General features: G+C 40.0%; 1 protein-coding gene across 1 annotated transcript in view; it reads right to left on the reverse strand.

The window, feature by feature from the left end:
- Positions 1–26,675, reverse strand: part of mre11a (MRE11 homolog A, double strand break repair nuclease) — a 254,367-nt gene that overhangs the window by 49,903 nt on the left and 177,789 nt on the right. Inside the window, exons 16-17 of the mRNA XM_059514860.1 lie at positions 6,772–6,855; positions 3,275–3,336 (exon numbers count right to left, since the gene is read on the reverse strand). Of these exons, the coding sequence (XP_059370843.1) occupies positions 3,275–3,336; positions 6,772–6,855 (146 nt within the window). The remainder of the gene's footprint in view (positions 1–3,274; positions 3,337–6,771; positions 6,856–26,675) is intronic.

The following is a 26,675-nucleotide window of genomic DNA, read 5'->3' on the forward strand; positions in this document are numbered from 1 at the left end:
ATATATAAAAAATACACACACACACATATATATATATATATATATATATATATATATATATATACATACATACATACATATATATAATATATATATTTGAGAGAGAGAGAGAGAGAGAGAGAGTAAATCTGTTTTGCTGTTTGCTCATGAGGTCAACCTTGTTTTCAACTTAACCTCAACACTGGTGAAATTCAGGCCCACTCCATGAAGCATGTTAAAAAAATAAATGTAAGCTGAAGAGCTGCTCATAAGGTACTCAACCTGTATCATAACTCCTCTCACACAATGCCAGCCATACCATACGATAGGGGTGTCAAAATTAATCGTTTCTACGGTGCATCGCGATGCAGACGAGGACGATCCGGTTTCGGTTCAGTAATAGCCCATAACCGGTTATAATGTACTGACGCATTTCTGACGTCAGCACCGCGTGCTTAGTCGCGGCATACAATGGCAGAGGGAGGCGAAATGCCTGAGCGTGCAATAAAAAATGCTCCAACCACTTTAAAAGCCGACATTTGGGCACATTTCGGCTTTTATCAACAACACGGTAAGCCCGACCTTGTCAAGACACACGCTGTGTGCAAATCATGTCACGCAAAAATAAAATATGCAGGGGGTAATACCACCAACATGAGAAACCACGTCAGTCGTTTTCACCCCGAGCTGCAAACGCCTGTCAGTGCCATTGTGGATCCAGCTCAGCCAAAAATTGATCAACTTATATCAACATTGCCGCCAAACTCAGTGAGAGGGCAGAGAATTACCAGAGCAGTGGCATCTTTTATTGCAAAGGATATACGGCCCTTTTCTGTAGTGGAAAACCCCGGGTTTCGCCACCTGTTAACAACACTGGAGCCGCGATATAAGCTCCCCTCTCGCAGCCACTTTTCAGAAAAAGTTATCCCGGAACTCTACCTCGAAACCAAAGTCCAGGTAATGGCGTCAATGAGCCAAGCTCATCGAGTTGCAATAACATGTGATTTCTGGACTTCGGTCGCGACAGAGTCGTATGTGACAATAACAGCACATTACATTAGCGATGACTGGAAGATTTTGTCTCATGTGCTGCAAACGAGAGCCGTTTATGAGTCTCACACGGGTGCTCATCTGGCAGAGCTACTGTCTCATGTCGTGGATGAATGGCAGCTATCACATAAGGATGTAGTGCTTGTAACAGATAATGTGTCGAACATGATCGCTGCAGCTCAATTCGGAAAATTCCCTCACGTAACATGCTTCGCGCATACGCTGAATCTGGCATCCCAGCGCGCGCTTAAAGTGGGCGCGCTCTCCAGGCTTTTGGGCAGAATCCGACGAATATCAACATTCTTTCATCGCAGCACCACAGCGAGCCATTGTCTGAAAGTGAAACAGCAATGTCTTGGCCTGAAAAATCATAAACTGATAACTGATGTTGCAACAAGGTGGAACAGCGCATACGACATGGTTGAGAGGTTCCTGGAACAACAACCTGCAATTTGTGCCACCTTGCTGTCAACAGAAGTCAGAAAAGGAGAGACAGATCTGTGCACTCTTACTGAAACAGATGTAACAAATGCAGAGGATGCTGTGAGGGCATTAAAGCCAATGAAGGATGCAACAACACTGATGTCAGAAGAGCGCAATCTGACAGTTTCCCTCGTTGCTCCTCTACATGCGCAACTCCTCCAGAATATGTCAGACACCAACGGAGACTCGCACATGATCCATGAGATCAAGAATGCAATCAGAACAGATCTCCTGAAGAGGTACAACAGTGAGTCACAGAAGAGGATCCTTCATACAGCCTCTGCCCTGGATCCCCGATTTAAGGGAATGCCTTTTCTCACAGAAGAGGAGAGATCGGAGGTATACAGAGCACTGACAGAGGAGGCTGCATCCTTGGAGGTAATTCTATCATGTTTCTTGTACAAAAGGCTATATAAAATTAAAAGCTCATAATATTAATAGTAGGTAAATTTTGTTCAAATGTTAAGTAATTTAAATTTATTTATTATTATTTTTATTTATTTTTATTAAAACGGAAAAAATTATAATTCTCATATATTATGTGAACTGTTGTATTGGCTGACTGCACTGCCACTGTCCTAGTTTAATTGTATTTTCAAATACGTTGTTCAAACACAGGGTACACCTAGAATGACAGAAGTGGATGAAGCACCTGAGGGAACAGGAGAAGAAACCTCCATTGAGGACAGGCCCTCTGCTGCTCCCAAACGAAAGGCCTCATTGCTGCTTGTGAGTTTGCTGGGACAGTCTTTCACTGACACTGAAGGTACAGTAGAACCCAAGACCCCCTATGTCCTTGCTAAGGAGGAAATGGAGGCATACTGTAAAGCTCCATCTCTGCCTCTCACCGAGGACCCTTTGAACTGGTGGTGTGTCCATGAGATCATGTTTCCTCTTCTCTCTTGGCTGTCAAAGCGATACTTGTGTATCCCAGGCACAAGTGTGTCTGCAGAGCGAGTTTTCTCCACAGCAGGAGATGTGGTCACTGCTAAAAGAAGCACTCTTAAACCAGAGCATGTGGACCAGTTAGTGTTCTTAAAGAAAAATTCCCACGTGCTGAGCAGTTTGTGATGTTTCAGGAAGTTCCAGTGCCCAGTGCTGTTATTTTGTTTTCTTTTATTTTGTGTATTAAAAAACACTGCTGAAGTGCAGATTTAGTTTTTTGTATATTGATTATATTCAAGTAGGTTTGACCTCTTGTTTATTTTGGTTTGTAATTTAATTTCATGTTTATACATGTGTCAATATTTAAATGTTTTACAAGAAAGTACACTGCACTATATAAGTATTTAAGTACACTCCCTGCATTATGCACTTTTAGTACTTACATTTGTGTGTTCTAATCTAATGCTGCTGTTGTCTTCTGTGCCCAGACTTGAGTTTTATTTGATGTTTGATACATTCAAGAAGCGTGTTTCAGGTAAAATTAAAGGTTCAGTTCATATATCTGACTGCTTGTATTTATTGACAAAATTGTATACATGTGAAGCAAAATTGAAAAATAAGGATGCAGTGCATCATCAATGCATCGTGATGCATCGAGATAATCGAATCGAACTGAATCGATGACTTGATAATCGTAATCGAACCGAACCGTGAGACCAGTGTAGGTTCACACCTCTACCATACGAGCTATAACGATTGACATATTCTCCCACCGAAAAATTTTATAATAATAAAAAAATGCTACAAAAATACAAAAAAGCACATATGACATGTATGCCTAATACATTCAGAGATATATTTAGGAGTATGTGTGTACCTCATCAGCATATGTCTTTGGTGTGTTTCCACGAGAGGTCCTCTGGCTTGAACCCTGGAATACTGTGAATAAAATGAATTCTTATGAATTCTATTAGAAAAAAAAAAAATATTAAAAGAATCTCACCACTCACTCTCTTTCTATTCAAAATTCTAATCACTGACATATTCACTATAAAAAAGATGACTATTGATTAATCACTTACAACACCAATAGTCTACAAATAATCTGTCCATCAAAACTAAACTAACACAGGAATGGAAAAGATAATTGTAAGCCTAGTTTGAGTTCAGATGAAAGTCATTAAAATCTCTTCATGGAAAGGTTTAATTGCCCTCTGTCATTTCCACTGGGAGCATGAACAGAAGAAAACTAAAATCTGCATCCTCATTCAAGAATGTAACATATTTATGAGAACCACAACAGAATTTCTTGGTTACATATGGTAACTCTCGTTCCATGAAGGAGGGAACGGACACGTCACGTCGGTCACCGACGAAATTGGGGATATCGTTTCGATAGACCAATCTACCGTATTTTCCGGACTATAAGTCACACTTTTTTTCATAGTTTGGCTGGTCCTGCGACTTATAGTCAGGTGCGACTAATTTATCAAAATTAATTTGACATGAACCAAGAGAAATGAACTAAGAGAAAACATTACCGTCTACAGCCGCGAGAGGGCGCTCTATGCTGCTCAGTGCTCCTGTAGCATACACTGAGCAGCATAGAGCGCCCTCTTGCGGCTGTAGACGGTAATGTTTTCTGTTGGTTCTTGGTTCTAAATAAATGAGACTTATAGTCCAGTGCGACTTATATATGTTTTTTTCCTCGTCATGACGTATTTTTGGACTGATGCGACTTATACTTAGGTGCGACTTACAGTCCGAAAAAAACGGTACTTCGAGTGTAAACTAAACGTGCAAATGCACATTGGCATGCAATTATTGCATCCAGCTGCTGCTGATCACAGCATGAGTATAATAAGGCAACAGGTGCAATGCATACCAGGTTTTTGCTGAGGAGACGAGCTGGTGACCCGGCAGCTCATCGGTGGTACAGCAACCGTGGCAACGGGACATGACGTCTCCATTCTCTCCTTCTGAGAACGAGGGTTACCATACGTTACAGAGAGGTTCCCTTTCAATCGGTCACTCCCGACATGACGTCGGTGACCGCCAAAATTGGGATCCTGCCAAAGCCCCATGGGTGCTGCCCCTTCTAGTGCCCTGTGTGAGCCACCTGCACCCCTATTAGGTGTAGGCTGGAGCTCGGCACAAGTAGTTCCACTCACCATTGTCAAAGCACTACCTCACTGGGTGAAATTGGATAACACTGGGAAAACTTGCCCATTCCGCTTGGAATAGGGACACTGCGGAGGCCCCATCCTTCCCGAAGGAGTTTTTAGGAGCAAATTCACATATAGCATCCATTTAGGTGTATATGGAGAAATTTGAGGTGATTAAAACCCTCTTGGGAAGGCAGAAGTCTGCCGGGGAAAAACAGGCGCTAAGACTATACCGTAGACTATACCCATATTAGTACCACAACACTTCTAGTTGAGTGAGCTCGCAACCTGAATGGGCAGGGCACACTTCTTGCCTGATAAGCCAGGCTTATAGCATCCACAATCCAATGGGCCATCCTCTGTTTAGAGAAGGCATTCCCCTTCTGCCAGCCTCAATAACAGAAAAAGAGCTGGTCTGAGGTCCTGAATCTTTGTGTCCGCTCTACGTAGCATCTCAATGCTCGGACGGGACAGAGCAAAGACAGGGCTGGGTCTGCCTCCTCCAGGTGCAGCACTTTCAGGTTCACCACTTGGTCTTTGAAGGGTGTAGTGGGAATGGCTTGAGCACGTAGCCAGGCCGGGGCCTCAGGATTACCTGGGAGACAGCCGGCACAAACTCTAGGCATGAATCGTTGACCGAAAATGCATGCAGGTCCCCTACCCTCTTGATGGAGGCCAGTGCAAGCAGGAGCAGAGTTTTCAATGAAAGAAACTTTAGCTCAACTGACTGAACAGGGGCATCGGCTGCTTTCACTGTAGTGGAGGGGACGCCGGGCAAACTGAATCGCATAGCCAAGGCTGATGGTTCATTGAAACCATTCCCCAGAAAGCAGCTACCTCTTTTTGGCTCACTTGTCCTCTTGCTCTTCCACTCACTGCCAGGTTTAATGGGGGCCAGGACGGGTGGGCCGGCCTGCCTACGTCCAGCTCTACAGCGCCACTTGCTGGAGGCTGCTGCAGATGTGGCGCGGTAGCAGGGGCGGGCGCAGGGGGCCACCCTCGCCAGGGCAGGATGTGTCGGATCGCCTCAGTCTGCTTCTGGGCAGCCTCAGCTGCTTCTTGTTGAATTCATCATGCACTTTCGGGAAGAAAGAGACTGGGGCGGGGTGCTGAGAACCAGTGCGGGCCGTCCCGAGAAACCAATCATCCAGTCTTGATGGCTCAGGACACGGTGGAGCCCTATCATCTTGGCGGCCTAGGAAAGCATAGCTGCCATCTCTGGATTCGACTTGTCCCGGAGGGTGGCAGCGGCTGAATCTTCATCTGACAGCTCTCCCTCCAATGCTGAGATCGACATCTGGTCGGGGAGATGCCCATTGGATACCGCTGGTACGCTCTTTGAACAGGGCCCAGCGCGTTCCATGGGTTGCTCCACTGGATCAGAGGTACAAGAGGAGTGATGGTCCCCAGAGTGTAGGTCCCTGCAAGATTAAACCACCCCGTCTGTCATCCACCAGAATGAGCCCCAGTTTGCAGCAGCGGCAATGGGACTTCGTCCTCTGAAAGGTAGCAGAGCCTAGTTCGCAGCTCCGAGGCGGTCATCTTCCCGCAGTGGGAACATGACTCATCCACAAAGGCCACCTCAGCGTGCTCGATGCCCAGACACGTGACGCAGTGATTGTGACCATCACCCATTGCCAAGTAACGACCACACCCAGAAACGCACGGGTGAAATGGCATCTTTATAAGGACGATCCGTCGTCTTTACAAAGACGCACCTGTGAAGCTCTTTCAGAGAAATTTGCTCTCTAGGAAATGCTCTTTTAGTGCTGAGGCACACTTTAGTGCTTGGCCGCTTGCAACACGACAAGGGATAGTGCAGCCTGAAGTGCGCAACTCACTCGACACGGGAACGACCACCGCTGAAGCACCATCTCGCCAACACATGAAGTTCCGGAGAGCGTGCTGAACTCATAGTTCACAGCAGACACAGCTGAGCAGAACGATCCTAAAACTTGGCTCCAAAGTGAAAAGCTGGTATGCATTGCACCTGCTGCCTTATTATACTCTCGCTGTGATCAGCGGCAGCTGTATGCAATAATTGCATGCCAATGTGCATTGGCTCATTTAGATTACCCTCGAAGTAGATTGGCCTATCAAAGCGATATCCCCAATTTAGTCGGTCACCGACTTGACGCTGAGAGTGAACGACTGAAAGGGAAGATTAGGTCATAATATGTCACAGTGGTGTGGTGTGATTGTATCTCACCATCCATTATTGACTTGCTTGTCAGTGCACTTGAGAGAGATCCTTTTTGTCCATGTCCATCCCGCCCTGACTTTGAGGCAGAACCTGGACACATTAAAACAGGATATGAACTTAACACCCACCAACTTGCCAAATGCAGGTGAAAAAAATCCATGACAGGTAACATTTTGTGGGTTATGGTTCCTAAATTATGTCCTCTAATTAGGAGAATATAAAAAATTAACACTAGATAAGACAAGCCACATCTTTAACAACCCTCTACATTTTGAGTAAATCGCTCGCATATGCTACTAAATCTTCACTCTGGGTGACTAAATCACCTGTATTTGACGCAAGTTAGCGTAAACTATAATGTGAAGGCACATGACTCAACATTGTTTTGTCTCACACACATGCAGAGAGAGAGAGAGAGAGAGAGAGAGAGAGAGAGAGAGAGAGAGAGAGAGAGAGAGAGAGAGAGAGAGTTGATGGGCTACATGTAAACAATATTCTTTGTTGCATATTCCTGTCAAAATAACAGCATTCCTTTGGAATTCTTCAGCTTTAAAGAACTGTCAGGCTTTCTGGATGTGGCCGGAGCTAATGTGCAAACCGCAATCTCTTTGGCTGGCACTCACCTATTATCGTCCCTGTTTCCATTTCAGCAAATCATTTCGAGTGAATGCACAAAACCTGATTAATATTCATGAATCCAGCAGCTTATTAATTCTTAGTAATCCATGCGTTTTATAGTTCTTATTAATAGAATTCGTATCATTATCATCTTATTTTTATAATCTTATTTGTTCGTTTTTTTTTTTTTTAAAGATAAACTGAATTACCAAAAAAGCACCACCACCAGTCCAGTTAAAATGTTCAGTTAAATTGACTAATATGCATTCAAACCTAAGGTGATCATGTTTATTTGTAATTACTAAAGGTCTTTTATTAAATAATACTTGATTATTACAATCCTTGACTGACTGATGTTAAGAGTGTATGTTCAGAAATAAAATAATACTGTGTTGTTTTTCAAACTTTCATATATATATATATATATATATAGATATGTGCAAGTAAATATATATATATATATATATATATATATATATATATATATATATATATATATATAGATATGTGTAAGTAAATATAAATATATATATATATATTCACACATATGTAAGTATATATATTATCTAGGGCTGCTCCGATCACGATCGGCCGATCGTTATGCGCATCTCGTCAGTAAAGCCGGTTCTCTAATCAGCGGTAAATTCCATCATGTGCATGAATTCACATAGAGCCGCTGTTACTACACAGAGCCATTGCTAACTGAGAAGATGCGCAAATCCACGTTCATTTTCAGCGTTTATTTGCGCATCTTCTCAGTTAACATCGGCTCTGTGTAGTAACAGCTGCTCTATGTGAAATCACGCACCTGAGGGAATTTACCGCTGATTAGAGAACCGGCTTTACTGACAAGATGCGCATTAACGATCGGCCGATCGTGATCGGCACAGCCCTAATATTATCAGTCTGTATACTAAAAAAATTACTAGCCAATGGCGATTTAATTGCCAGGGTGTCCATAGAGGGTTGTTTAAATGGCGAACACATTACATGCCCACCCGTCATACCACTCAGCAATCTATTGGCTGGCCAACTACGACTATGGAAACTGTTCAAAATTCCTGCCATGCTACTCACACAGCTTTCAATTAAATTACATTAACAACAATTTGGGACAAATTTTGTATGTACTGACGTCACTGTTAATTATAAAGTAATGAGACTAAATTTGAAGTTTGAAAGCAAATCCTGATGCAATTCCTTGAGGCTTCATTTGATGTTTGCCAACAACACCAAGGGCCCTATCATACACCCGGCGCAATGTGACACAATGTGCTGCGCAAGTGTGTTTGCTAGTTTCAGTCCGGCGCTGTTCGCATTTTCCCGTCCATCGCAACATTAATTAGCAAATGCATTTGCGCCCATTTGTGTGCGAGCTGGTCTAAAAATAAGGTGTGTTCAAGCACATTGCTGGTGCATTGCTAATTTAAGGAGCTGAAAATAGATTGCACTATAGACCAACTCAAACCTGGTCTAAAGTCTAAAGTTATTTAAAGAGCGCGTTGGTAGAAAATGCCCATCTGGGCGGGTCCACAGTCAAGTCAAGTCACCTTTATTTATATAGCGCTTTAAACAAAATACATTGCGTCAAAGCAACTGAACAACATTCATTAGGAAAACAGTGTGTCAATAATGCAAAATGATAGTTAAAGGCAGTTCATCATTGAATTCAGTGATGTCATCTCTGTTCAGTTAAATATTGTCTGTGCATTTATTTGCAATCAAGTCAACGATATCGCTGTACAGTCGTGGCCAAAAGTTTTGAGAATTACATAAATATTGGAAATTGGAAAAGTTGCTGCTTAAGTTTTTATAATAGCAATTTGCATATACTCCAGAATGTTATGAAGAGTGATCAGATGAATTGCATAGTTCTTTGCCATGAAAATTAACTTAATCCCAAAAAAACCTTTCCACTGCATTTCATTGCTGTCATTAAAGGACCTGCTGAGATCATTTCAGTAATCGTCTTGTTAACTCAGGTGAGAATGTTGACGAGCACAAGGCTGGAGATCATTATGTCAGGCTGATTGGGTTAGAATGGCAGACTTGACATGTTAAAAGGAGGGTGATGCTTGAAATCATTGTTCTTCCATTGTTAACCATGGTGACCTGCAAAGAAACGCGTGCAGCCATCATTGCATTGCATAAAAATGGCTTCACAGGCAAGGATATTGTGGCTACTAAGATTGCACCTAAATCAACAATTTATAGGATCATCAAGAACTTGTAAAGAAGGCTTCAGGGCGTCCAAGAAAGTCCAGCAAGCACCTGGATCGTCTCCTAAAGAGGATTCTGCTGCGGGATTGGAGTGCCACCAGTGCAGAGCTTGCTCAGGAATGGCAGCAGGCAGGTGTGAGCCATCTGCACACACAATGAGGCGAAGACTTTTGGAAAATGGCCTGGTGTCAAGAAGGGCAGCAAAGAAGCCACTTCTCTCCAAAAAAAACATCAGGGACAGATTGATCTTCTGCAGAAAGTATAGTGAATGGACTGCTGAGGACTGGGGCAAAGATGGAGCACCGTGCCATAAGGCAAAAGTGATAACTAAGTGGCTCGGGGACCAGAATGTTGAAATTTTGGGTCCATGGCCTGGAAACTCCCCAGATCTTAATCCCATTGAGAACTTGTGGTCAATCCTCAAGAGGCGGGTGGACAAACAAAAACCCACTAATTCTGACAAACTCCAAGAAGTGATTATGAAAGAATGGGTTGCTATCAGTCAGGATTTGGCCCAGAAGTTGATTGAGAGCATGCCCGGTTGAATTGCAGAGGTCCTGAAAAAGAAGGGCCAACACTGCAAATACTGACTCTTTGCATAAATGCCATGTAATTGTCGATAAAAGCCTTTGAAACGTATGAAGTGCTTGTAATTATATTTCAGTACATCACAGAAACAACTGAAACAAAGATCTAAAAGCAGTTTAGCAGCAAACTTTTTGAAAACTAATATTTATGTAATTCTCAAAACTTTTGGCCACGACTGTAGATGAAGTGACCCCAACTAAACAAGCCAGAGGCGACAGCGGCAAGGAACTGAAACTCCATCGGTGACAGAATGGAGGAAAAAACCTTGGGAGAAACCAGGCTCAGTTGGGGGACCAGTTCTCCTCTGACCAGACGAAACCAGTAGTTCAATTCCAGGCTGCAGCAAAGTCAGATGTGCAGAAGAATCATCTGTTTCCTGTGTTCTTGTCCTGGTGGTCCTCTGAGACAAGGTCTTTACAGGGGATCTGTATCTGTGGCTCTAGTTGTCCTGGTCTCCGCTGTCTTTCAGGGCAGTAGGTCTTTTCTAGGTGCTGATCCACCATCTGGTCTGGATACGTACTGGATCCAGGGTGACTGCAGTGACCCTCTGATCTGGATACAGACTGGATCTGGTGGCTACGGTGACCTCGGAATAAGAGAGAAACAGACAAATATTAGCGTAGATGCCATTCTTCTAATGATGTAGCAAGTACATAAGGTGTTATGGGAAGTGTTCCCGGTTCCGGTTTACCTAATTAATGCAGCCTAAAAATCCTTTAACGGATTTGGATATTAAAAGCATATTAGTATGTTATGTGTAAGCCAGGTTAAAGAGACGGGTCTTTAATCTAGATTTAAACTGCAAGAGTGTGTCTGCCTCCCGAACAATGTTAGGTAGGTTATTCCAGAGTTTAGGTGCCAAATACGAAAAGGATCTGCCGCCCGCAGTTGATTTTGATATTCTAGGTATTATCAAATTGCCTGAGTTTTGAGAACGTAGCGGACGTAGAGGATTATAATGTAAAAGGAGCTCATTCAAATACTGAGGTGCTAAACCATTCAGGGCTTTATAAGTAATAAGCAATATCAGAATCAGAAAGAGCTTTATTGCCAAGTATGCTTGCGCATACAAGGAATTTGTTATAGTGACATAAGGCTTCCAGTACACAGAGACAACAACACACAGACACACACACAAAAAAAAAAAAAAAAAAAAAAAAAAAAAAAAAAATTGGCAAATAAATAAGTGTGTAAACAATTGTGCTATAAATGATAATGGCATAGGATTGAGTAAGATGCAGGGCTGTACTAGGATGGTGGGGTAACAAATAAATATATGGATATTGCACATTTTTTGCATAAGCATAAGTGGGGAGCATTTAACTGTTCATGAGGTAGATTGCCTGGGGGAAGAAACTGTTCTTGTGCCTTGCTGTTCTGGTATTTGCGGCTCTGAGGCAGCGGCCAGATGGCAAAAGTTCAAAGATGGGGTGACTTGGATGTGAGGGATCCAGAGTGATTTTCTGAGCCCTTTTCCTCACTCTGGATGTATACAGTTCTTGAAGGGTGGGCAGGGGAGCACCAATAATCCTTTCAGCAGTCCGAACAGTACTCTGTAGTCTTTCTGATGTCTGATTTTGTTGCTGAACCAAACCAGACAGTTATTGAAGTGCACAGGACAGACTCAATGACGACTGAGTAGAACTGTCTCAGTAGCTCCTGTGGCAGGTTAAACTTCCTCAGCTGGCGAAGGAAGTACAACCTCTGCTGGGCCTTTTTCACAATGGAGTCAATGTGATTGTTCCACTTCAGGTCCTGAGAGATGGTGGTTCCCAGGAATCTGAATGACTCCACTGCAGTCACAGTGCTGTTAATGATGGTGAGTGGGGGGAGTGCAGGGGGGTTTCTCCTGAAGTCCACGATCATCTCCACTGTTTTGAGTGTGTTAAGCTCCAGGTTGTTGAGACTGCACCAGACAGCCAGCTGCTCAACCTCTTGTCTGTAAGCAGACTCATCACCATCCTGGATGAGGCCGATGACTGTAGTGTCGTCTGCAAACTTCAGGAGCTTGACAGAGGGGTTTTTAGAGGTGCAGTCGTTGATATACAGGGAGAAGAGCAGAGGTGAGAGAACACATCCCTGAGGGGCACCAGTGTTGGTGGAGCAGCTGTTTGACAATTTGACAATTTCCCCAGTCTCACTAACTGTTGCCTATCTGTCAGAAAGCTGGTGATCCACTGACAGATAGAGCTAGGAACAGAGAGCTGGGTCAGTTTGGTCTGGAGGGTTGTTGGGATGATGGTGTTGAAAGCCGAACTAAAGCCCACAAACAGGATCCTCACATAAGTCCCTGTTTTGTTCAGATGTTGCAGGATGAAATGCAATCCCATGTTTATTGCATCATCCACGGACCTGTTTGCTCAGTAAGCAAACTGCAGGGGGTCCAGTAAGGGTCCAGTGATGTCCTTCAGATAAGCCAGAACCAGTTTTTCAAACGACTTCATGACGACAGACGTTAGAGCCACAGGTCTGTAGTCGTTAAGTCCTGTTATCTTGGGTTTCTTTGGAAGAATATTTTAAAATCTATACGATGTTTGATAGGGAGCCAGTCCAGTGTTGACAGGACCGGGCTAATATAGTCATACTTCCTGATTCTAGTAAGAACTCTTGCTGCTGCATTTTGGACTAGCTGTAGTTTGTTTACTAAGCGTGCAGAACAATTACCCAATAAAGCATTACAATAATCTAACCTTGAGGTCATAAATGCATGGTTAACATTTCTGCATTTGACATTGAGAGCATAGGCTGTAATTTAGATATATTTTTGAGATGGAAAAATGCAGTTTTACAAATGCTAGAAACGTGGCTTTCTAAGGAAAGATTGCAATCAAATAGTACACCTAGGTTCCTAACTGATGACGAAGAACTGACAGAGCAACCATCAAGTCTTAGACAGTGTTCTAGGTTATTATAAGCAGAGTTTTAGGTCCTATAATTAACACCTCTGTTTTTTCAGAATTTAGCAGTAAGAAATTACTCGTCATCCAGTTTTTTATATCTACTATGCATTCCATTCGTTTTTCAAATTAGTGTTTATCATCAGCATAACAGTGAAAGCTAAGCCCATGTTTCCTGATGATATCTCCCTAGGGTAACATATAAAGCGTGAAGAGTAGCGGCCCTAGTACTGAGCCTTGAGGTACTCCATACTGCACTTGTGATTGATATGATACATCTTCATTCACTGCTACGAACTGATGGCGGTCATATAAGTATGATTTAAACCATGCTAATGCACTTCCATTAATGCCAACAAAGTGTTCAAGTCTATGCAAAAGAATGTTGTGGTCAATTGTGTCAAACGCAGCACTAAGATCCAATAAAACTAATAGAGAGATACACCCACGATCAGATGATAAGAGCAGTAACTTTTTTCATTTGTAACTCTAAGGAGAGCAGTCTCTATACTATGATACGGTCTAAATCCTGACTGGAAATCCTCACATATACCATTTTTCTCTAAGAAGGAATATAATTGTGAGGATACCACCTTTTCTAGTATCTTGGACAGAAAAGGGAGATTCGAGATTGGTCTATAATTAACTAGCTCTTTGGGGTCAAGTTGTTGTTTTTTGATGAGAGGCTTAATAACAGCCAGTTTGAAGGTTTTGGGGACATATCCTAATGACAATGAGGAATTAATAATAGTCAGAAGAGGATCTATGACTTCTGGAAGCACCTCTTTTATGAGCTTAGATGGTATAGGGTCTAACATACATGTTGTTGGTTTAGATGATTTAACAAGTTTATACAATTCTTCCTCTCCTATAGTAGAGAATGAGTGGAACTGTTCCTCAGGGGGTCTATAGTGCAATGTCTGATGCGATACTGTAGCTGACGGCTGAATGGTTGCAATTTTATCTCTAATAGTATCGATTTTAGAAGTAAAGTAGTTCATAAAGTCATTACTGCTGTGGTGTTGGGAAATGTCAACACTTGTTGAGGCTTTATTTTTCGTTTATTTAGCCACTGTATTGAATAAATACATGGGGTTATGTTTGTTTTCTTCTAAAAGAGAAGAAAAGTAATCAGATCTAGCAGTTTTGAATGCTTTTCTGTAGGATAGGTTACTTTCCCGCCAAGCAATACGAAATACCTCTAGTTTTGTTTTCCTCCAGCTGCGCTCCATTTTTCGGGCTGCTCTCTTTAGGGTGCGAGTATGCTCATTATACCATGGTGTCAAACTGTTTTCCTTAACCTTCCTTAAGCGTAAAGGAGCAACTGTATTTAAAGTGCTAGAAAAGAGAGAGTCCATAGTATCTGTTGTTCAACATCATCAAGTTGTTCTGAGGGTTTTGGATATGCTAAGGAATTTGTATACATCAGGAAGATAACTTAAAAAGCAGTCTTTTGTGGTAGAAGTGATGGTTCTTCCATACTTGTAACAAGTAGTAGAATTTACAATTTTGGCTATATGAAGTTTGCACAAAACTAAATAATGATCTGAGATATCATCACTTGGCTGCATAATTTCAACACTATCAACATCAATTCCATGTGACAGTATTAAATCTAGAGTATGATTTTGACAATGAGTAGGTCCTGAAACGTGTTGTCTAACCCCAATAGAGTTCAGAATGTCTATAAATGCTGATCCCAATGCATCTTTTTCATTATCAACATGGATATTAAAATCACCAACTATTAAAACTTTATCTGCAGCCAGAACTAACTCAGATGTAAAATCACCAAACTCTTTAATAAAGTCTGTATGGTGCCCTGGTGGCCTGTATACAGTAGCCAGTACAAACATAACAGGGGATTTATCATTAACATTTGTTTCTCTGGATAATGTTATATGAAGCACCATTACTTCAAACGAGTTATACTTGAAGCCTGCCCTTTGAGAAATCCTGAAAACTTTGTCATAAATAGAAGCAACACCTCCCCCTTTGCCTTTTAGATGCGGCTCATGATTATAACAGTAATCTTGGTGGGTGGACTCATTTAAAATAATGTAATCATCAGGTTTTAGCCAGGTTTCTGTCAAACAGAGCACATCTATAATATGATCAGTGATCATAATATTTACAAAAAGTGTTTTCGTAGAAAGGGATCTGATATTCAATAAGCCAAGCTTTATCATTTGTTTATCCATATTGCATCTGTTTGTTATTTGTTGAACCTCAATTAAATTGTTAATCTTAACTTGGTTTGGACATTTTTTGTATTTTCTAGTTCGGGGAACAGACACAGTCTCTATAGTGTGATATCTAGGTGAAAGTCTCTCTATGTGCTGAGAATTAGCTGACCTCTGTGACGTGAGGCAGCTAGCAGACGGTCGGTTTAGCCAGTCTGTCAGCTTCCTGACCTGGGCCCCAGTTAGTCAAGTATAAACACTAAGACTATTTGCCATATTTCTAGAGAGAAGAGTGGTGCCACCCCAGGACAGATGAAGATCATCTCTTTTTAACAGGTCAGGTCTGCCCCAAAAGCTCGTCCAATTGTCTATGAAACCTATGTTATTATGTGGGCACCACTTAGACATCCCGCCATTGAGTGATGACAATCTACTATGCATCTCGTCACCACGGTAAGCAGTGAAGGGACAAGAGCATATTACAGTGTCTGACATCGTGTTTGCAAGTTCACAAACCTCTTAAATGTTATTTCTAGTGATCTCCGACTGGCGAAGTCGAACATCATTAGCGCCGGCATGAATAACAATCTACTTTTAGCATTAGCCAGCACTTTTAAATTTGCCAAGATGTCAGGCGCTCTGGCTCCCGGTAAACATTTGACTATGGTGGCTGGTGTCTCTATATTCACGTTCCGTACAATAGAATCACCAATAACTAGAGCACTTTCATCAGGTTTCTCAGTGGGTGCATCACTGAGTGGGGAGAACCTGTTTAATGTTTTGATCGGAACAGAAGAGTGGTGTTTTAACCCACGACTATGCTGCCTCACTGTCACCCAGTTGCCCTGCTGCAGGGGCTCTGTTGCCGGAACCGAACAATGTATAGGAATCCCTGAGCTAGACGCATCCAAAGCCGTATCTAGAGCCCTAACATTCTTACTGTCCTCAATTAAAGTTTGGATGCGTGTCTCTCATTCTGAAATCTTATCTGTCAGCCTAACTATTTCCCTGCATTTATCACATGTGAATCCCCTCATCTGCGACAGAGATATATAAACTGTACATGAGGCAAGAGGTGCAAATAACAATAGCAGGAGAAGTCATTACTCACCGTGCTTGATGAAATATTCTTACTGCGTTTGTTTGATGAACTTGTGAAAAACTGGAGCGAGGAGAGGGGAGGAGAAAAGAAAACAACGATAGGTTCGAATGAAAACACTAATGACAAGCTAACGAGTGCTAACGCTTTGCAGGTGTACTGCACTCACGGATATAAAATAAAAGTGAACGATCAAAATTAATCTGATTGATCGATAATATGAGAAATATGGTGTGAATTAAGTTATATTTTATCACTTTAAAAAACAGAGAGTGATAGTAAGATAAAGATTCTAGAGAAAATAAAAATAAAAACAGCTACACAGAGCTACGATTAGCTACAGAAGGCCAACAGGAAGTAGAGAGAACACTGTCCAACAGCGACACCCACAGTCAGGGAGTGCGCGCCACAAGTGCGCGCTGACTTTTCTTATTACAAACAGGGATGCGCATCACACAAACATGCCAAATATTAAAAATAAAAGGACTACAGTGTAAAAGAATATTATTGTGTAGGCTACATAAATATAAAAATGTGATGATGGATAGTCATTGCGTGTATTAGAATTAGGCAACCTATTTGCAATTCAGCCTATTACTAGTTATAATGATGAATGAAATTCTACTTCATCACCTCTGGAAGCTTTGGTGGATTCCTGCTTGTCCCATAGATGGTTTCATCGATTGAGAAGCGTTCAGCTTTTCCGCCATTTAAATAGCAATCCGCCATGGTGCGAGCACATCTCGCTCTTAAAGGTAATGGGAGATGACACTATGATTGGTTTATTGAACGTTACACCCATTACTTATTAAGAGAATAGGGACAACCCATTCCAAAAATGCGCCTGGACCGTTTTTTCCGTCGTTACAATAGCAAAAGTGGATTTGGACATGGCCCTGAGTGCACCTGCGCCGTGCGCTTTACACTTTGCATTTAGATCATAAAAATAGGGCCCCAAATGTCAAGCTACTATTCATAATAGTTAGAATATATGTACCAATATAATGAACCACCTCTTTAAATAAAAGAGAAGGAATCACATCACAGGAAGACCTAGTGGGCTTCATGTGCACAATTATTTCTTTGAGCTGTGGAAGACAGACAGGCATAAAACAAGTCAATTGATTTGGAAGAGCAGAGGGTAATATAAGATCATTAGTAACAGATGAAATCTGGAATCTGATTCCAGCAGTCTTATGAATTAATAATTGTAAAAACTTTTCATGTCAACAGAAGGAGAGAGTAATGACATAACAACAGGATGGAGTACAGTGTTTACAGTAGAAAAAAAAGCACTATGATTATGGCAGTTCTTCGAGATAATATCAGAAATATAATTAGATCTAGCTAATTTAACAGCTCTTTGGTATTCACTCATACTCACACAACTCTTCAAAATCTCTTAAGAAACCCGTAGCTTATCTTTAAGCCATTTACGTTCAGCCCTCCTGCACTATTGCCTGAGAGCATGGGTATCACTGTTCAACCAGGGCTGTGTTTTCCAAAGGAAAATTTCCAAAGGAGCCACAAGATTGAAAATATCTGAACAAGTAAATTTAAACTGATTGACACCTGTTCAGGTCCAAAACAAAAAGAGGGAGACTCAATCAAGGTAATTAAAGGAGAAACTCCAAAAGCTGCTGAATATTTACTAGCGGTACAAGGAGTAAGAACACGAGAAGCAATAGAAGAAGAAACATTCATAATCTGAGTACTACATGGGAAATTAAGGCTAAAAGAGTCTTGTGGTCAGAGAAAACAGTGTCTGCAATTTCCATCCCACTAACTGAAAACCCCAAAGATAATACAAGGTCAAGAGTATGACCATGCTCATGTTTTGACCTGAATAAAATCCCCATGAATGACTGGGGGTCTTTAAATCAAAACAAATAACAGATTTAAAATAATTCAACATAATTAAATGAGTTTCAAACGTACAATGAGACTCAGAAAGTAAAAGTCTGCATTTAATCCGTTCTTTAAAAACAACAGCAAGACCACCACCCCAGCCAACAGACCTGGGAGTACTAAAAAAAACTACAACCAGGAGGAGAAAGTATACAGAGAGGAGTCGTTTCACCGACGTTGAGCCAAGTCACCTTTATTTATAAATCGCTTTAAACAAAATACATTGCGTCAAAGCAACTGAACAAAATTCATTAGGAAAACAGTGTGTCAATAATGCAAAATGATAGTTAAGGTGAGACACTGCAGGCAAAAACACTGTTTTTTCAAGCACCTGTCCATTTTGAGATTTTGGGCTTTTTGGTTTTTCATAAAGTGCTTTTTCAAACTAGTGGAAGGAAAACATCCAAAAGACACTGTTAAGTGTCTCTTTTATAGCACTTTGTCTGTTTGTGTCAATAGATTTCAATTACAATACATATTTTTAAAGGCCGTTTTCTCAAAATGAGTTTTTTCTTCAACACTGAGCCATAAATCTCCACTTCAGTAGCACTTACACACACCAAACTTGACATCTTTATTCCTGTCTATATTCTGAAGGTTTTTACAGAGGGATTTGTTCATATATATTTTCCTTGATTTTATACCACATTTTATTCCCCCTAAAATTGTGAAAATATGTTTTCTGGCTGTTCAAATTATTTTCTGAATTATGGAGTGACAAAAAAAGATAACCAGAATTCCCTCTGTAAAAACATTTGACTCTAATTTGTCAAAAAAATTAAACAAAAAATTTGAAACTGATTTCATCTAGTGTTCAGATTTTTGTACTAGACATTTATGCAAATTAGCACATATTTCATTAAATAATGCCTCATTTGCATATGTAAACATAACATTTTTGAAAACTTGTAATACAAAAAATGTTTGCAATAATCAATGTAATCAATCAACTGGGTAAGTAAGGTGATAACTATTAGTTATTTTTTTTGCCCTATTCACCTGCAGTGTCTCGCCTTAAAGGCAGTTCATCATTGAATTCAGTGATGTCATCTCTGTTCAGTTTAAATAGTGTCTGTGCATTTATTTTCAATCAAGTCAACGATATCGCTGTAGATGAAGTGACCCCAACTAAGCAAGCCAGAGGCAACAGCGGCAAGGAACCAAATCTCCATCGGTGACAGAATGGAGAAAAAAACCTTGGGAGAAACCAGGCTCAGTTGGGGGGCCAGTTCTCCTCTGACCAGACGAAACCAGCAATTCAATTCCAGGCTGCCAAGTGTGATTATGTGTTATTGTTATATTTTTATTTTTAGTGTATATGTGTTATGCTGTGTTGTGTGTATGTATGTATGTGTGTGTGTGTGTGTGTGTGTGTGTGTGTTAGTTACACGATTTAGAAGATGTTGTGTGCACTTCTGTATTTGTCCTCATTGTTGTACTGCTTTGATGTTAATATTCTGGTAAAAATTGTTAAGACCCTAGGAAGAATAGCTACTGCTTAATGGACAATCTTCAACCAAATGTGAAAAAGTTTTCAGTGACTCCTCTGGTCTTCACATCTATTCCACCAGCTCACGATTATGCATTGATAATAGGTGGGGACTTTAACTGTCCTCTGAACACATTATTGGATAGATCCTCCTCCAAAGTTACACAGCCTTCTAAGGCAGCTGCAAACATTAAGAATCTCTGTGATCAATTTGTACTAGTAGTTTTGGTTGATAAGAGTCTCATGCCCTTGATAAGAGTCTCATAGCCTCTCATCTAGTATGTATCATAGCACTGTTTTATCTGATCATGCCCCCTCCTCTTTTGTGTTGAATTTACCAACTCAGAATTCCTCCTTTAAACTGTGGAGATTAAATTCTCTGGCATATCCATGGCATATACACTACAGGATATTAATGACAGCTTTGCCCAATTTTACTCTAAACTATATACTTCAGAGTACCCTAATGATAATGCAATTTTAGAGTCCTTCTTTAAAAAAAATAAGCTTACCCTCTATTAATTCAGACCATCACAGAGGCTATGCAGAGCAGTAAAGCTCCGTGACCTTATGGCTTACAGAGGCTATGCAGAGCAGTAAAGCTCCGGGACCTTATGGCTTACCGATAAGAGTTCTATAAGTTTGCAGCTTTACTAGGCCCACTTTTTATGGCAGCTTACAATGAATCTTTTAATAGAGAGACTCTCCCTTAAACACTTTTGCAAGCTTCAATTTCTCTTATTCCATAGGAAGGCAAAGATCCCGCTCATTGCGAATCATACAGGCCAATTTCATTTCTGAATGCAGATTTCAAAATCTTATCCAAGATTCTTGTGCTACGCATGGAACCTATTCTCCCTACTATAATTTCAAATGACCAAAAAGGATTTATTCGAGGCCGTAACACCTTTAATAATTTGCAAAGGGAAAATGGTACATACAGATTTTCAAATTATACGATAAAAAAATTAATAATTTGATGCAAATAGTTTCTGAATATTTTTAAATAAATAGTTTTTTAAACATTTAAAAAATAAAATTGAATAACAGATACACAGTGTGCCATATGTGTGTGACAAGACCAATGCATTAAAACAGTTCAGTTTAATCACTGTTAATGCGCTGCTTTAATTGATGCACGTGCCCACATACACACACACACACACACACACACGTTTGTTTTTGTGAAAAGTGGGGACATCCCATAGGCGTAATGGTTTTTATGCTGAACAAACTATATTCTATGGCCCTACACCAACCCTACACCTAACCCTCACAGGAAACTTTGTGCATCTTTACTTTCTCAAAAAAAACTGGGGACATGGGTTATGTCATCATAAGTCATCCTCTCCTAGTAATACCTATGTCATACCCATGTCATTATACAAAGTTGTGTCCTGATATGTCACAAAAACAAGAGCACACACACACACACACACACACACACACACTTGCACACAGAGATCTGAGATCGCGCTGTGAAAAACTTTCAGAAGCTCATAAACTTGTCAGTGCTGCGATGAAATCGCTTCATTGTTTGTAGAGAAAGACAGATGCAGACAATTTACACATCTCTCTTTCTCTCTCTCTGAAAAAGATTTGATAAAAGTGCTCTATATATTGGCAATTCTGTTGTTAAAATAGACACACCCGCCACCATTGTCCAGTGTTTAACAGGAGCCAGAGCACCTGACATATTCAAATTTAAAAGTGCTGGCTAACAGATTTTTCCTGCAGGCTATATTTATCCTGAACAATTAAACTTTCACAATTAAACATCGTACTCAACATATTTAAATGGAGAATCCAAAATTTGTACACTTTTAAACGGCATACTTTGTAAATAACATGTACAAATGTACAACTGTAAATTTATTTAAACAGTTACAAAATTTTCCCTATACTTCTAATTCTCTATATAGTATATTATTTAATTTCTGTTTTTTTTCTTATATTAGTGTTATATTCCATCCTTACCTTGTTATTCCTATGTATGTATGCGCTATAATGTATGTCTGCACAATGTCTTTCTTTTGCACTGGAAGCTCCTGTTGTCAAAGTCTAATTCCTTTGGTGTGTAAACATACTTGGTAATAAAGCTCTTCTGATTCAGATTATAATGCTAAACGTAAATTCAGTTAGATTGCTATTCGCGTTGGCAACTAATTATGTTCGACTTCGCCGGAAAGAGATCACTAAAAATAACATTAAAGAGGTGTGTGCAACTTGCCAGTACAATATCAGACACTGCAATATGCTTTGATCCCATCCCTGTGTACTGTGGTGTTGTTGTCCTTCAGTGGATAAATGTCTAAGTGGTGTCCGCAGAATAATATAAGTTTTATATACAACAGTTTTTAGGGCAGACCTGACCTGTTGAAAAAAGATGGTCTTTCGGCCCTCTGGGGGTGGTCTGTACTTGACTGGGGCCCAGGTCAGGAAGCACAGACTGGCTGTCTGCTAGCCACCTCATGTTACAGAAGTCAGTTAATTCTCATAGCACATAGACACCCTTCCACCTAGATATCACAGTATAGAGACAGTGTGTGTTCCTCGAACTAACAAATTAAAAAAAAAAAAAACCTCCAAAGCAATTTAAGGCTAACAATTTAATTGATGTTCAGAAAATAAAAAAACAGATGTAATACAAATAAATAAAGCTTGGCTTATTTTATATTAGATCCCTTTCTACGAAAGTGTTTTTTTTGTAAATGATATGATCACTGTGTTAAGCTAGGTCACTGTGATGTGCTTTGTTTGACAGAAACCTGGCTATGACCAGATGATTGAAATTGTTGCATGTTTAGTAAAACGTGAAGCACTTTATAATTTCGGTCCCATTATTTAGGCCTAATTAGCCTAAAACAAGAAACGAATAAATTAAACCTGCACGATTTAGCTAAATCTTTGAAACTCTAAAGAATGGATGGATTAATAAAACGTCCTCATGATTAAACTCAAGTTCTCTCATAATCAACAAAATGCACACGATGTAAAAAAGAGCTTTGTTAATTGACAAGTGATTTTAAAGGGAGCCTTCTTTACTTGCTTTTAGGGCTAGGCGATAGCATATGGCCTAAAAAAAAAAAAAAAAAAAAAAAAAAAAAAATCCCAGATTTTTTTTCAGAAAAAAAAATCTGATAATTTAAATAGATTTTAAAATCAATATTCAAATGACAAAGAATTTTTTCAAAACAAGTTTTAATATAGTTCTTTATCATTAATTTACCAGTCAAATTTATAACGGAGACAAGATGATAAAAAAAAAACAGTAATGTTATTACCTTAATCCTGGAAAGACCTTTATTTTATTTTATTTTTATTTATTTATTTATTTTGTTAATACTAGCCCATCATGCATCTAACCATCCACTCGGCATTAAGAGCTGTTCAGATTAAACCTGGCAGCTCCACAGTGAGTCAGTGTCATAGACGGAGGACAGAGCAAGTGTAAATATATTTTCTAGTCTAAATTTCCATCTTGTTATTCCGCTGGTTTAGGTTTTTTCTTTTCTTATATAAATTATTTGTAAATAGAGCAGTTACTGCCTGTGTCTACACCGGACGTGAGAGTTGACGTGCGCACCCCACTGCGCTAAAAGTGTGTCTAAACTTGATGACATCACACTACAGTGTCAAATCATCTGAACGCAGTGTCAGTACATTTCGTCATAAACAGAACGAGCATCAGTTCACTGATGGGGATCGTGTCCAGTGTAAAGAGCATCAATGGGTTCTTTTGTCTTTTGTTGGATCGCGCTACTCGTGTCCGTAGACCTGTAGACCTGGCGTGTGTTTTTTAATGGGTTATGTTACAACCCTGCTTGTTTTTAATGTTTTTATTAAATATCTGTATTGACTGCATGATCATATCATCATATTATTTACTGCCATGTGACCTACAAAAGTAAAGCTTGGCAAGTCGAGCAACGAGTATTGCTGCAGGTTGCTTTCGGCGGATATGCTGTGCTTGTGCAGCATTGTTGTCTTGATCATTTCCTAGGGTGAATCATCTCTCTCACTCGGCAGCAGAGTCTGTGAGCAGCAACCCCTCCACGCTCAGAGCATTTAACCTCTTAGCCTGCACCCCGACGCCCTCATCCTGAAAACCCCTAAACTCACGGTCGGAAACTGCGCCTTGGTAGTAAAAAAACGGCATGGTTTTGCAGCGTACAGTGTCACAAACAGAATGAGACAATCCACCGGAAAAAAAAGAATGAATGAAAGATAGGTGAAAGATAGTTTATTTGAATTTTGGCGCTCCCTCGTGATGCGATCTGATGCACCTGTCAGCTGATGGAGTCTGAATTTATAGCGATCGCCTTTTTCTTTGTTTGTTTTATTTTTCAACAGTTTTTATATGTGTGAGAGTGTGTTTTATGTTGAATGTCAATGTATCTGCATGATTACCATCTGTTTGAGTGCAAATCAGCCCAAATCATCTTGCTATTACTGTATGATCACGGCTATCAAAGTGAACACGTCTTTATGAATAGAGAGAGTGGATTATTTACTTTATGGAACATTTGTGTTATTACCATCTGTATAAGTGGCCATCAGCACATCAGCACTTATTTGCATCGTAATTCATTGTAAATACTGCATTTCTAGCAATCTCAGGACGTTCTGTAATTGGCAAACAAAGTTTAATCTTTTTTTATTTTTCTTATTATTCTTATTTTTCTTTCTCAAATTATTCTTATTGTATTTTTCTAGTGCTCAAATAAATCACTTGTATGATGTCTAAGTTTCTGTCTAGTGTTTTATAACTGAAAAAACTATGCAGTGGTATGTTTACTGACTAAATAGTTTGTAGAAGCCTTCAATACTGTTGATAAATATTTGTTTATATTTGGGGGGTGGGGGTTCTAGACATAGTCTCATAAAAATATTTTCAGGAGTCTCATTTTTCATGATATCTTATTCAGATTGAAATAGAAACTCATGAGACATGTGGCTTTCAACCCATTACTTTTCTAGATTGCTCCAGGACTCATTTCATGTATTTTTATATCAAATAAAAAAATATTTAAGTGTGGTAAAAAAAAAGGGGTGTCTCGGTTCTCTTTTGGTTGGAGTGGTAGGGGGAAGGGGAAGGGCCAGATAACCATTTAAACTAAGATTTTTCAGGACCACACTTCAAACGAAGTGGTATGAATTGCTGCTACAGCGAACAAAAAGACACATAAATGTAAGCTTTTTTGGCATAAATAAAGATTTTTACAAAAAGTAATCATTTGTTTTAAGTTACATTCAATTGTGAGTTCATATTAACGGTCATGTTACTCAAAGACATGTTTGCAAAAAATCGCTAATAGGCAATGAGAGAGAGAGAGAGAGAGAGAGAGAGAAATGGAGGTTGCGTGTACTACTTAAAAACAGCGATTTTATCCTCTCGTCGCTGGATAATATAATGTTGCGATTCAGTATTTAAACTGTATTTAATAAAAGTCGTGGGGCAGCGTTGACAAGTTTATTTTCTCCTGGATGTGTGAGCTGCGCGATTTCCGATATGTGTGTGTGTCAGTAAGCAGCTCATTAATACAGAACAATATATGATATGATGTGTGACGGCATAGTAGTGGTCCTTAGGGGAATATTTTCTTCCCTACCCATTGACACTCTATTTTAAGGGACAAGGGGAAGGGGTAGGCGGAGGGGTTGGGGAAGGGGTATAAAATAGAATTGGGATTGGGCCTTAATATCCGCTCCTCGCTCCAGTCAGAATCCGCTCCGCTCATACTCTGCTCGGCAGCATGTCTCTCTGTCAGACGCACGGGGAGGGTTGAGCCCACTCGGAACTACGGGAGCCTGAGTGGAGCGTTAAATGTTAATGTAATGTGGATGTTAAAAAGAAAACCGATATTCCTTCAAACAAACCGATGTAAATTACATATTCGAGTTAATCGATAAAATCGATTTATCACCCAGCCCTACTTGCTTTCATATAATATAATAAAAAAATAAAAAATAAAAAAAATTGCAGCTGCATTTAAATGCAGGTGTGTAAAATATGAGCAAGATTTGCACTGTGCGTGTGATGCTGGATGTGCAGCATTTATTATTTGTTTTATCTTCATTACAAATCTTTTTTTGGTTTTATTTTGGATAATTGCATGTAAAAAATATTTACGTAGTAATACATATGCAAAATGTGAATTAAAATTCATATTCAAGTTTTTGTGCAAAAATTATTAATGCACATTAATGACAGGGAGGTGCCGTCTCATTACAAATTTTTACCCTGATAATGAATTTACTTAAACTTTTGATGTCTCACATGGATAGCCTAGATTAAGCCAAGGCTCTGTTCCGGTTTATATACTAAGCCTTAAAAATTCCCCCAGATCTCTGAATGTAACAGCAGTGGCCAAAACAAAGAAAGGTCACAAAGATCTATCCAAATCCATTCATACCCATGTTTGGAGACCTTCAATGGATGCAAACTGCAAGGAATTCACTTCATCCTCAGATGAAGTACAGTTTATGTTGATTGCCATTGACTGATTACCACAATAGTTCACAGAAGCAGACCTATTAACAGATTATGGTATGAATAAGTGATAGTTCAACAGTTTCCTATCAGGTTTGGACTCTTTTTACCCATCATGATGCTGATAACAGTTTGAAAGAGGTTTGTAAAAAAAAATATTGCATGGGTGAAATGTTAAAGACACTGTTTATCTTTGAATTCCACTGCAAATGAGTTCCACATTAGGGTGGGCAACACCATGGCCACTTTGGCCACAAGTGGCCAATCACATTCCTGGAATGTAGAGGAACCAGATTCCAATCTCCTCCTCATCAGAAAGGAATAAATGTATCCTTCCAACATACACTCCCTGTTCTGAGTCTTTGGTTCAGAGAGACTCCTTCTAAGACACCTCCCCACTTCCCCACCTTAGAAG

This window comes from Carassius carassius, chromosome 28 (assembly GCF_963082965.1).
Source record: "Carassius carassius chromosome 28, fCarCar2.1, whole genome shotgun sequence".
NCBI classification, from domain to species: Eukaryota; Metazoa; Chordata; class Actinopteri; order Cypriniformes; family Cyprinidae; genus Carassius; species Carassius carassius.